At 41.0% G+C, this 13,994-nt stretch overlaps 1 protein-coding gene across 1 annotated transcript in view; it reads right to left on the bottom strand.

Moving 5' to 3' along the window:
- DOCK1 (dedicator of cytokinesis 1) overlaps window positions 1-13,994 on the bottom strand; it is a 602,286-nt gene that overhangs the window by 259,184 nt on the left and 329,108 nt on the right. The window contains exon 29 of the mRNA XM_054984271.1: window positions 4,479-4,573. Coding sequence (XP_054840246.1) covers window positions 4,479-4,573 — 95 coding nt within the window. The remainder of the gene's footprint in view (window positions 1-4,478; window positions 4,574-13,994) is intronic.

The following is a 13,994-nucleotide window of genomic DNA, read 5'->3' as shown; positions in this document are numbered from 1 at the left end:
CTCTCCCCATTTGCATTTATAGCTGTAGAGTAAAAGCCAAAGTAGATAGATTTATAAATAACCTCCAAATTCATTGCTGAAGCTTACAATCCTATGCATAGTTACATAAAAATAAACTTCATACATTTTAATAGGATTTAAGGGTCGCTTCACATGAAAGGGCTACTCTAGCATGTATCACTACATGGAAGAACATAGCCAAAGCTACATTGATCAATAGAGGTTGGCAGGAACCTGAAAAAAATGAACAATGCAATTTGTGGTTCATCACGTTTCACGAACCGCAAACCACGAATTTTCACGAACTTGCCCCGTCTTCGTCCCCCCACTGGATGGTTCTCCTTGCTCCAGAGGCCAGAAACTTGGGTGGTGCCTCTGTAGATGCCTGTGGAGGACACTGGACAACAGGTGCTTGGGGTCCAAGCCCCTACACACTAGGACATCACAGTGCCAGCAACGCGCCACACAGGGGTCGTTGGGGAGGATTGTGAAGTGCTGCCAAACTGCATGGCTGAAACGGGGACCAGGATGGGTGTGACTGGGCCAGGAGGACGCAGCGAGGGATAGACTGCAAGCAGGGGCAGCCCTAAGAGGTTGGGATGTGGAGGAGTTGCATGTTTCTCCAAGACCCCCCGTTGCACCCTGAGATCCCTACTCCTCTTCAAAAAGTCTTAGCAGCTACTCTTCCTCTGGCAACATTGACAACTCTTCTGCCTCCTCCATTCCCACAAGTGGATCTTGAAAAAGAGACTCTTTTGCTGGGCACCAGTGGGCCAGCAAGATGAGCTTGGAACTTCTTCCCCCCACAACCACCCTTGCCCCTCATTCTAACCCTCATGGAGCTAATAAGAAGAGCCCTCAGCTGAGGAAGCCACTAAGCTTGTCCCCAGAGCCTAGCAGGAGGCCTGGGACTGGGGTGGGGAAAAAGGCCCCTCACCCACCACATAAAACACCTTCCCAGCCGGGAAAGGTGCTCAAACTAAGAAAAGTGAATAGGAAACAAAATACAAGAATCCTGTGAGCCCTCAGACGAGGAAGCTTGGCCCCAGAGCCTAGCGGTAGTCCTGGGACTGGGGTGGGGGAAAGGGCCCCTCACCCACCACACAAAACACCTTTCCAGCCAGGAAAGGTGCTCTAAATAAGAAAGAGACTGTTTATCACTCTCTTTTTAAGCAGCAAACCATCAACTCTAACAAAACGCTCAAATATCCTCCCCCACTCCAACTCCCTCCCCCACTCCAACTCCCAACAGCAGCTCTTCCCTGTCTCTCTGCCTGTTGGAAAGCGGAATCACGAGGCTGAGAGCTGGTTATTATACTCATTACTCTCCATAGAGCAGAATATAAGCTCTCTGGTTGGCAGGCAGTGCTGCCTATCAAGGTTTTGAGGGCTAGGATTGGTGTTCCCAGGGCTTCAGGACGTCCATCCCCTCAGTTGCCTAGGGAATTAATTCTTGCTCCTTGCTCGCATAAAGCAGAATGGGAGCTCTCTGGCTGGCAGGCAGAGCTGCCTATTAAGGTTTTGAAGGCTAAGATTAGTGTTTCCATAGCTTTAGAAGGTTTGCAGACATTCACCCTCTCCATTGTCTAGGGAATTAACACATCGGTGCCAGGCTGTCTGGCTTCACAAACCGATTACGAGCCGAATGAACCAACCGAATAAGTTGTGGTGGTTTGTGAAAAGGGGGTCCCACAAATCACTTGTTCACAAACGTCAAACCAGCCTGGTTTGTGCCGAACTTTGGTTCATAATTCGGTTCATGCCCACCTCTATTTATCAAATATATCAGCTAATTTTAAGATGATGTCATTTTAAAAGTAATGGTATCACAAGAAGATGCCTGCCCATAAGAACTGAACATACAATTCAAAGATGTCTGCTTTCATTTTAATTGAGTTTGACTGCCATAATAAAACTAATTTGTGAAAAGCTTATGCATCTTCTCTGCCAAGTCATATAGTTCAAATACTTTACCATAGCAGAAGTCTACAGCAAATGTAAATGCAAAGAAACTCATTTACCCAATTCATTTCTTTTTTAGTTTAAACATCTTTTTAACATTTTGTTTTTCTTTTGGGAGACTAAGGTTGGTCAGCAGAGTCTGTTCAAGCCAGGTTAGGAGCCTGGAGCCACAGGCGCAAACCTGAAACATCTTCCAAGGACAAAGCTTGATGGAGGTTGACACTGGTCTCCTGGCTTGTTAGTACACAGCATAATGGGGGTGGGGTGATGAGTTCCCCCCCACCTTACCTGTGAGGATAGGCTATGGCTGGGCTTGTCATTAGAGCGTTTTGGCCCTTTTGATTGGCTAAGACTTTAGGCAAGCTGCAGGTGGCTGGTCTTGAAAAGAGTCTTGAAAAGAGGCAGCTCTGCCTGCCAAGCAGACAGCTCCCATTCTGCTCTATGTGAGCAAGGAGGAAGAATTAATTCCCTAGGCAACAGAGGGGTCAACGTTCTGCAGCCATGGCAACACCAATCTTAGCCCACAAAACTTTAATAGGCAGCTCTGCCTACCAACCAGAGAGCTCCCATTTGGCTCTATGTGAGCAAGGAGGAAGAATTAATTCCCTAGGCAACGGAGGGGTAGACGTTCTGCAGCCATAGAAACATGTCTTAGCCCTCAAAACCTTGATAGGCAGCTTTTCCTGCCAAGCAGAGAGCTCCCATTCTGCAAGGGAAAGGTGGACATTCTGCAGCCAATCTTAGTCCTCAAAACCTTGATAGGTAGCTCTGCCTGGCAACCAGAGATCCCATTCTTACAAGGAGCAAGAATGAATTCCAGATTGGGAAGGTGTCTGTGTGGTGAGTGAGGGGGGTCTTCTCCCACCCTTTTCTTTTTGATTTTGCCTCATTGATACTTTTTGGTGCTGCTAGCCAATGCAAGTCAATTGGCATTTGCGACACCAGTATCTACTGGAGGTTTCCTGGGGCAGCCGCTTTGGGGGTCTGTAACTTGGACGTCCGAAATGCAATCTTGATGAAACCTGGCGGGTGGCTAGAGGAGAGGCTTCTAAAGATTCTCTGTGAGTTTGGGCTTTCTAGATGTGAAAGGGGCAGGGCCAGGGCTGTCAGAAGTGACAGACCACAGAGTGATGAACTGGTCCGCAAACTGGGCTGGTCCATGAAAAGTTCATGGTCCGTGGTCCGTGAAAATCAACAGACCACGGGCTGGTGGTCCATGGGGTTTTCTTGGTCCATGCCCACCTCTACTCCTGAATGTTATGCAACCAGTAGATTCCTGTGTTAGCAACCTTTGCTTTTTTGTCTTTTGGATTTCTGGACTTAAGAGCTAATGCTCTCATTTGAACCCTGAAACTTGATGTAGGTAATATCTGAAACAAGTTTGTCTCTTAGCCTTATGCTGTTACAAGAGGCTGGTGGCGGATCATTTCTCTGGCAGTGAGGTTTCACCTTTTTGTGGGGGAACTATGCCTATGACCCTACTAAAGATGACTGGCAATCCCTGGGGATCCTGCCAGGCTTGCTAAGAACCTGAGCAGTAAAAAAATGCCTAAGACATGATGCTAATCACAAGCAGACTTTAGTGCAACTTGTACTGCAGAACTGATTTTAGGTCACAGTCCAAATAATAAAAACATTAAATGAATGACTCTTACACCTACCTGCAATGTTTGCTTCAAGGACTGTATTTGTACATTCAAACACAAAAGAACATATAGTTCCTATTCCACAAAATGGTTAGGAACCTGGAAGACTAGCACCAATAAAGAATTTGAAATATTTCTATATGGGGAGGTGAGGTGCAGACAATCCTTGGTGAAAGCACATATTAAGTACTGTACTGTTAATCATTATTTATTATTAATTACAATTATTTTCAAAAATTAAAGTAAATCATATAGTACAGGAAGACTAGAAAGAAGTGAAGAACTTAAGGAAATCCAGGTGGAGTAACACAGGACAGGACTGTTTCCATGCTACTGTGTATGCTCAAGTACCATTACTTCCAATCCTTGAACTCTGGCAACTGTTTTTCAACAGATTTCTCTTGTACTCTTTACCCAAAAGATCTTCTAAAACTATAGGGGGAAATGTATTCTGTATAAAGCTACAAAATTTTATCTTTATACAAAATACATTTTCCCTAAGATTTTATAAAAGAACGCTACACACCACCACACCTATGCTAGTAAGCTTCTCCCATAGTTCTGTAGTATACTCTACCCCAGTATACTAAAACAGTTGTGATCTATACCCAAGAAACTGTAACCCCAGTGTCTCCATGGCTTGTTGCTTGACTTTAAAAGACCAACATTTGTTGCTTCTGTTTGTATAATGTTCTACTATTTTTACAGCTCATTCTTCAAATACCTGCTTGTATTATTAAAAAAAAAACACAACAGGTTGCTTTTGTCTGTGTATGGGTGCATATACATATTCAAGCAAAAGACCGTTTCCAAATAAAACAATAAAATAATTCTTTCAGTGGTTGTTCAGTGCTTTTCCTTTGTACTTACTTATTCTGCATCATGTTCATTATAACCCAGTCTGAAGGATATACATTCTTCCCAATGAGATTCTTGAACATAATAAATGTCTCCATCAAGAAGTCCTAAAATAAAAAGGAAATCATCTGTAAAATGCCAGATGGGTGAGGGAAAACTCAGCTGCTTCATGATCAGATTCAAACAGTATATCTTGCTGGACAACTAAAGCAAAACTTCCATTATCTAATGATATGCATCTAATGGTATGTATCAAATGACCTGACATTTATTATACTCTGAAGACTAATTATGACAAACAGCATCATGTTGTAATAAACTCATTAACAGTTATGAAGAGATGGAGCACAGGATAAGAAAACAAAAATAAAGCCATTGAAAAGTTGGATTAATAACTATCAGATACAGAAAGTAATGTTTAAATGAATGGTAGACAGCATGAAATTCCAGCAGAGTAGGTTTTTTTCATTCTTTAACAGGAATTTAAGGTTGCATTACAAATTCTATGACTTTCTGAACCAAAAGCATATTGATTTAATGTATATATTATAGCTTAAATGTGGTTGAAATGTTTTAGCAGCCAGAAAAAGACATTGATTTTTCTGTCCAATCATTAAATTCAGGGAGTGGTTACTGTGCAGTAAATAAATAGAATAATATATTTTAAGGTGGGATCATTCTAGTAGCAAAAAACAGAATTTTGACATGAATAGCATGACCTTTCAGACTTCAAATTTTAAGTAATTAAAGTGAGATGTTAGCATTATATAATGGAAATTTCTTATTTTAGGCGCATACTTAACAAGCTCATTAAACATGTCCTTACATTATGTGATCAAATTTACTGGATTCCCCCCACATAATAGTTAATGCCTCCTTGAGGAAGGAGATGTTAGCCCCAAGCTTGAAACAGGCTGTGGTGCATTCACTTCTAAAGAAGCCTACCCTGGACTCAAGAAATCTTAATAATTATTGACCAGTCTCAATTATTCTATGTTTGAAAAAGATGATTGAAAGTGTGGTGGTTGTGAATGAGGCAAATTGTTTAGATCCTTTCCAATCTGATTATGGTACTGAAACATTCTAGGTCACCTTGATGGATGACATGTGCCGCGCGAGTTACAGAGGGAGCGAGACTCAAATGATTTTCCTGGATCTCTCAGCAGCTTTCAATACTATCAGTCATGGTATCCTTCTGGACCACCTCTCTGGGCTGGAATTGGGAGGCACCATTCTGTAGTGGTTCCAGGCCTACTGAGACGGTAGGTTTCAAGAGGAAACTGCTGCTCAGTTGCTTGGCCTTTAACCTGTGGGGTCCTGCAAAGTTCCATTCTGTCCCCCCCTGCTTTTTAACATCTACATGAAAACTGCTGGGTGAGGTCATCCAGAGATTTGACAGGGTTGTCACCAATATGAGAATGACAGCTCTATCTTGCACTTCCAGCTGATCCCAGGGAGGTGTCATTCCTTGGCAGTTAGGTCCCTCAAGCCCTCCACAGTTAACACGCAGCTGTTCCAGTTGAAGTAGCTTTGTTGAGAGCCATACAGTACAGCACCGTCGTCACACGGGCATCTCTTCCGTTAAATTTACAGCATATAGCGTCCTACCTGTTATCGGCACAGTAACGTTTCTTTGGGTCACCTAACGGCTCTTCGCGCCACCAGCTGTCCACACCGAAGCACTCTGTTCTGTTCTCTCTAACCGCGCAGAAGCAGCTCCTCCCCCCCCCTTTTTTTATTATTCTGGCGTTTAATTCCGCTATAACGGAATAACAGCATATAAACATTCCGTTAGAGCAAAACATTACGACCTTTTTGTTTTTCCAACTTTGAAATTATATAAATAGCCCTTTGCTCGCAGAAAACTCCCTGTCCGGCGTGATCCCCATCGCTGAAGACTCTGCCATGGCAATTGAGTCATTTTTACTTCAGCAGAAAGTTTGCATTGTGTTATGGCGTTATGGCGTTATAAGGACATAATAAAATAAAAAAAGGGGGAGTCGCAGGAAGAAATGGATTCTGGGATTGAAGGGAGGGCATAGGGCGTTGCGAGGCGAAATACATCGATGTGAGGCATTCACACTGAGGCACAAAATAGCGCGACTATCAAGCACAAAGCAGAAGAGAGAAAATCGCTACAGTGTTGGAATAAGGTGGGTGTTTGCCGGGAAATAGCACCATTTTAGCGCTAAATAAAAGCCCGTGTGACAACGGCCCAGATGTTCACCCTGAAGATGTTCACTTCAGTAGGATTTATGCCCATGTGAATATTAGGGGCAGAATTAGGCCTATAGAATCAACTCTGAATATTATATGGCAGCAGAGCCACATATTCTTAAACTGGGTTCTACTTAATACCAGTTTTGTCTAGTGGTTAAGAGCACGGGACTCTAATCTGGAGAGCCGGGTTTGATTCCCCACTCTTCCACTTGAAGCCAGCTGGGTGACCTTGGGCTACTCACAGTTCTCTGGAGCTCTCTCAGCCCCACCCACCTCACAGCGTGTTTTGTTGTGGGGATAATAATGACATACTTTGTAAACCGCTTATAGTGGGCATTAAGTTGTCCTGAAGGGTGGCATATAAATCGAATGTTATTATTATTATTATTACTTTATTAGTTGTACTGCATTGCACAGTTGTTGGGTTTTCACATAGTTTATTGAAAGTTGGCAGATAAATTTTCATACATTGAAGACTGGCTAGCTTCTTTACTGATCATGAAGGCAGAGGAATAGATTATTGGTATGTAAATTATGTTCAGCTGTTTACAAGCTTTTACACATGTGTCTAGGAAGAAACTGTTCATACACCTAAACAAGATTTGCTGATAGTCATAGGCAGGGCTTTTTTTCCTGGGAAAAGAGGTGGTGGAACTCAGTGAGTTGCCCTCGGAGAAAATGGTCACATGGCCGGTGGCCCCGCCCCCTGATCTCCAGACAGAGGGGAGTTGAGATTGCCCTCCACACTGCTCGGCGGCACAGAGGGCAATCTCAACTCCCCTCTGTCTGGAGATCAGGGAGCGGGGCCACCGGCCATGTGACCATTTTCAAGAGGTTCCGGAACTCCATTCCACCGTGTTCCTGCTGAAAAAAAGCCCTGGTCATAGGTGAATGGAACACAAAAAAGGAAGCAAAGCAGAATAAAATATTGTTGGAAAATTTGGACAATGATCATGAAATGAAGCAGGAGAGCAAGTCAAAGAATTTTGTGAAGGCAATTTTGTGTTTGCAATTTTGTTCATTGCAAACACATGCTTCAGGCAACCGAATAGACAACTGTATACATGGAAATCACCATATAGTCAATACAGGAATCAAATAGAGTATATAATCAGAAGGAGAAGATAGAGAAACTCTATTTTCTTTCCTAAAACAAGACCAAGAGCTGACTGTGAAACAGACCACTAACTGTTAATAGCAAAAATGAGAATTAAGCTGAAGAAAAATGCTAAAACAATCTTAGCACCAAAAGATAATCAAAACAACATTCCTGATGCATTTAAAGACCAGGTAAAGAACAGATTTGCAATATTAACTTCAATGGAACAGGAATGAGAGGAACTGTTGACTGACACCAGAGACATCATCAAGGAAGAATGTGCAAAAATTATTTCTGTAGCCAAAAGAAAAGTCTTGATGGATGAATGATAAAACTCTTAAAATTGCTTAAGATAGATGAGAAGCAAAAGGTGATGAGAACAGGGTCAGAATTCTAAATGTGGCTTTTCTGCAATTTGCATGCTGAGACCAAGAAAACATTCATAATTACCAGTACAAAGAAATAGAAAAGAACAACAAAAAAGGAAGAAAGAGATCTGTTCCACACGATCCAGGAAATCAAAGGGAAATTTAAACTGTGACTAGGGATGCTGAAAGATCAATGTGGAAATATATTAACTGAACAGGACAAAATAAAGAAAAGATTAAAACAATGCATTGAGGAACAATTCAGAAGACATAAAAGGATGACATATTCCTTTGGAGAAGAATCTTTTGTTGAATAACCTGCAGTTTTAGAAAGTGAAATGAAATCTGCACTCAAATCAACTGTGAGAAAAAAACACACAGATAAGCTACAGAAACTGAGTCTATCCAAATTTTAACAAAAATATGCAACAAATATGGAAAACAAACAATGTCCCACAGACTGAAAATGCTCAATCTATATTCTAATGATGAAAAAGGAGAAGTCAAATACGGTAGCAACTATCAAACCATTACTTTAATTTCCCACACAAGCAAAATTATGCTAAAAATATTACAGTGAAGACTGTTACTATATATAAACAAGAAATGACATGTGCAAGCTGGATTCAGAAAACGAAGAGGCACTAGATATCATATTGCAAATGTATGGTGGTTACTGGAGTTGAAGGCACACAAGTTGAAGGAGTGTTAACATTCAGATGAGAACACATTAATGGCAAAAAATAGTGAAGACTTGAAACAACCACTGGGGCAGAATGAATGGGATGGGAGAGGGGAATGTTACTCTGGTACATTTTAGTTTCTCTCTTTCCACCGTTTTCACTTTTGAGGAAAAATCAGATGAAAATGTGTCAGGATGAATGAGCTTTCCCCTCAAGCAACCTAGACTGGGCTAGGACAACTGTGGTAGGACAATGGGGAACTGCTGCCCCCTTGGTCTTTCCCACTTGATCACTCAGGTAGAAAGGATAAATTGAGGCATTATTTGCTGAGTTTCGTTTGCATGTTTCTGTCTGTTCTGAAATACTGCTCAAGAAGGAAGAAAAATAGTAAAATGCAAACTATCGGCAAATCTTAACACAATACTTATAACAGTGAAACTGCTCAAGTAAGCTGAAGTGGTGGCATATTTTATAAAGGCAGCCAGGCAAGTACTAAACTGGTGCTGTCTTATTTCCTACTGTCCTGCTTTTTTGTACAATGTGAAAGAAAACATTCCTTGATTCTTCCAGCAGGTATTCAAATATTTCATAAACCATGAATCATGAGGTTTTGACAGTATACAATATTTTCTAATGTATAACAAGTTTATATACAGACTAGGAAAGAAGAGGGATGAATACAAAATAGTATTCTGTGATAAAAGAATTACATTTCTTGAATCATCAAGCTATTCCTGTTTCTTGGTACCTGAGGACTGATTCTTTGGCGCCAAGGGCACTGTGGTTGCCACTCAAATCAGTTATACATAGTCAGTGTTCCATTAAACTGCAGGAGTATTTCAAATGCCTTTCAGATTGTATGTTTTAAAAAACTGTATCTTTTTGAGGGCCACCACTGGTTTATTTACATGATCCAGCTAAGATTCATGAGATGATTTTAAATATGTTTTCACCAAAATAGGGGCCCCAAGGGGGTGAACAACACAATTAAAACACTTAAAGCATTAAAGCAGCATTTAAAATAAGGTATATATAAAATATTTAAACAACTCAATAAAAACACATAGACATGCAAACAACACAAACAGGAGAAGGACCAATAATAGTTAGTGGGGGCTAGTTAGTAGGGGCATGTCAAGCAAAACAAAGTCTCCACCTGCAGGTGGAAGACTATGATAGATGCAGAGGAGTTAGCCGTGTTAGTCTGTGGTAGCAAAATCAAAAAGAGTCCAGTAGCATAAGCTTTCGAGAATCAAGTTCTCTTCGTCTGCATCTGACGAAGAGAACTTGATTCTCAAAAGCTTATGCTACAATAAAATTGGCTAGTCTTAAAGGTGCTACTGGACTCTTTTTGACTATGATAGAGGGAGACAGATGAATCTCCCAGTGCAGTTCCAAAGTTTCAGAGCCACAACTGAGAAGGCCCTTGCTTGGGTTGTCAGTCACCCATCTAGCATCAGACAGCAGGGGCTCCGTCCTGAAGCACAGCCTCCAAAGATGACTAGGGTAGGTGCATATTGGAGAAGGCGAACCTTCAGGTATGCTAGCTCCTAGCTATATAGGACTTCAAAGGTCAATATCAGAATAGACAGCACTTGACCAGACAGGTCAATAGTTTGACAAAATATTAGCAACTTTGCATGCTCATGATGATTAGCAGATCATGTATGTGGAACCGGAACTGATTTTTCTTCAAGGGATTAAGCACTTCAGAAAAGCAAGCAGATGTGCTGGCTTTTATAAGGCAGTATGTTCCATTTAAAGAAGTAGTAGAAATTTAAGGGTTTTTTCCAAGTCAAAACAAAGAGGAGTTCAAATGAAGCCAAAGCAGCAATAAAAATAATTCTCAACATTTCTCAATGGTATCCAAGTCACTGCATCAGACTTATAAACTAATACTTAAATGGACACAATAGGCAATTAAAGTTTCAGCAATAGAATTAAAACTATAACCCTGACTGAATAAGATTGACATAGAGAATTCATTACAAACTCACATATAATGGGATATGTTTCAGTAGCAACTAGGGTTGTAAATCTTAAGCATTATCACCCACTGAACTCAGTCAGGAGGATTTAGTTTAGAAAAAACATGGTTAAGTTCGGGCTGTAAAAGTCTCCATGTTATTGCTTAAAATGAAGGGATGAAAGTTAACAAATCACACTGAATTCTGGTCAATATCAACCTATATCTTCAATGATAAAAACTGGATTGAGTTTTTTTAAAATGATTTACTACAGATTTTTTTAAAGATGGCTGAAGAATGAAACTGCATATTATCAGAATGGGTAAAAAAGAATTTAGAATATAAGTAGAGCTAGTTCACTTGGGACAGGGGTCAAAGGACCCTCATATATCCCTATAGGCTCAATTAAGCACCATTCAGAAAAGATTACAAAACCTTAAAGCCTTTTTGTCTTGCTGTTTGGATTTTTTTTTATGTTCTAACTTTGGCAGAAAAAAATCTAATTTGAAAATAAGAATTAAGAAAATAAGAATTAAAGAATTAAGTTAGAGGTGAATAGAGATGCATTTCTGGGGCTAATTGACAAATTACGAATTAACAAGGTATGAAGTTTTATTTTATTGTTTTATTTAATTATTAAATTTATAGCCTGCTCTTCCCGCGAGCAGATCATATGTACACAAAAGTACTTATAAAACTCAAATGTTAGTGTTGACTTCTAACAAAAATACATAGAGTTACTGTAATCAGTCTTCTTATACATATATGCAACACCAACTTTTTAAAATGGGATTCAAGTTAATGCCAAAGAATTATAAAACTGTTCGCCTAACATCTGTCTTAGATAATTGATGCCTGATAAAGAAAAATCAGCATGGTTTTACAAAGAGAAATCTGCTTTATCAACCTTTTAAAATTCCTGAAGACTGCCAATGAATAGGCAATTAGGGGAGATACAGCAAACAGTATTTTTTTAAAAAAAATTAAAAAACCGTTTTGACTCAGTCCCTTATCAAATGATTCACAAAAGACACAGAACAAGACAACAGGCCTTCCTTTAATCAGTAAGCAGTTACAGAATACAAGAAAAGAATAAAAGAACATTTTGACATGCAATATAATCAGTGGGATCCCCAAGGATTCATTTTGGACATGGTGCCATTTAAACAATTTGGAATTAGGAAGGAGAAGTGAGAAAGCCAAGTTTGATGATGACACCACTGTATTCAAATGTAAAAAAACTAAGCAGATTGTCAAGGGCTCCAGAAGAACCTTGCCAAACTGGGCGAATTAGAAGCAAAATGGTAAACAAGATTTAATTTAACGCTGGAGTAAAAAAAAATCCCAACCACAAAAAATGATGAGATGTGAACTGGCTTTGACTCTCTAGAAAAGAGATCTTGCGAGTAGAGATGGGCATGAACAGCAATACGAACAAAAAAATCCAAGCTCTTCGTGAGGCCCTATTCTAAACGAACAAGTGGTCGTTGCAAGCCTCGTTCGTTGTGTTCGTCAGCCGTTCGTCAAGCCAGACAGTCTGGCACCTGCAATCAATTCCCTTGGCAACGTAGGCAGGGATCGTCTGAACTCTGAACTCCTGCTGTTGCCTTGGAAACCCCAATCTAAGCCCAATTTTGCTTGATAGGCAGGTCTTCCTTCCAAGTGTGGAGCTCCAAATTTGTTACAAGAGAGTAAAGACTGGGGGGGGGGGCTCCCAGCTCTGGCTAGTCTTTGGAGAGGGAGAGACAGCTGCTGTTGGCATTCTGATAGAGAGAGAGGGAGAGTGCACTGGAGCTTGAATTTTCTTTGAGTGTGGTGGGATATGGATCTACCCCTTCAGGTTCCAGGGCTGCTGCCAGGCTCTGGGGCCAAGCTATTATTTATTATTGGTACCTTTCCTGCTTCCTACTCAGGTCAGGTTTCTGGGAGTGGTGCAATAGGGATCTTGACCAAACTTGGATGATGGCTGGAGGACAGCCTGCTGGCCTCCACCAACATGTTCGTGAACAGGGTCATGTTAGTGGTTCTTTGTGAGTCCCTGTTCGTGGATGGCAACGAACGATGAACATCATGTTCGGTTTTTTTTCTGTTCATGCCCATCTCTACTCGTGAGCATGTACCTGCCTCAATGAAAATGTCAACTCAGGGTATGGGAGCAGTGAAAAATGTAAATGGCATGTTTTGGATTAGTAAAGAAACTGAAAATAAAACAGTATCATTATGCAATGGAATAATGTGTAGAGGTGCTGGTTACCAAGGAAGGAAGAAAGGAAGGAAATGTAGGGTAGGGCTTGGAAAAAGTGCATTAAATGGCAAAAAATTGATCAAAGGGCTTGAGGCACCCAGAGAAACTGATTGCCAGTAGATTCAAGCCAGACAAAAGAGTAGTGCTTCATACAACACATTTGCTACCACAATATTTTAAAAGGGGTAAATTCATGGAGGATAAACTAATCAATAGTATTGGCCATTCAGGGATGTTCAGGGGACCGTTGTGGTATTTGTGCCCTGCTTCTGATCACCCTGGAAGCATCCAATTGGCCAATCAGAAATAATATGTGGGATGGGCCCTTCATCTGAACCATCTGGTCTCTTCTTGTGTTCTTACACAGAAAATTCTGGAATATTATTACAAATCCTTGTAATTACTTATCTATATATATAAAGACAAGTGTCCTGACTGACGCATCAATGCCCAGCCCAAACCCCTCGACATAGAAACATGAAATTTGGAAAGGTTCCTTTTATGATGTAGATGCTTACTAAGAAAAGATTTTAAGAAATTCGCCACCTAAGGGGGTAAAAAGGGGTAAAAGGTGTTTTCCCATAGGGATACAGCTTCCCTGTGTAGCAAGCAGGCTTTAGCCTACTTCCCCCCCACCCCCAATTGCCAGCTTGGCCACTCTTCCCTGATTGGGGCGGCCTTTCAAGGTCATTTGCATATGAGGGATGATTGGGGCTCAGCCCAACATTCTAAACAGTTGCTAAGGGAGTCATTGAATGTGTCCTAAGGTAAAATGCACCTCCCAGTCTTCCCCTAAAAGTTCACTAGGGTTGCCAATCTCCCTGTGGTGTAGGGCTGCCAGCCTCCAGGGGGTGGCTGGAGATCTCCTGGAATTACAGCTGATCTCCAGGTGACAGAGATCAGTTCCCCTGGAGAAAAAGGCTGCTTTGGAGAGTGGACTGTATGG

Source organism: Eublepharis macularius, chromosome 6, assembly GCF_028583425.1.
Source record: "Eublepharis macularius isolate TG4126 chromosome 6, MPM_Emac_v1.0, whole genome shotgun sequence".
In the NCBI taxonomy this organism is placed as follows: domain Eukaryota; kingdom Metazoa; phylum Chordata; class Lepidosauria; order Squamata; family Eublepharidae; genus Eublepharis; species Eublepharis macularius.
Note: the sequence above shows the minus strand (reverse complement) of the source record. Positions and strands in the feature narration are given on the sequence as shown.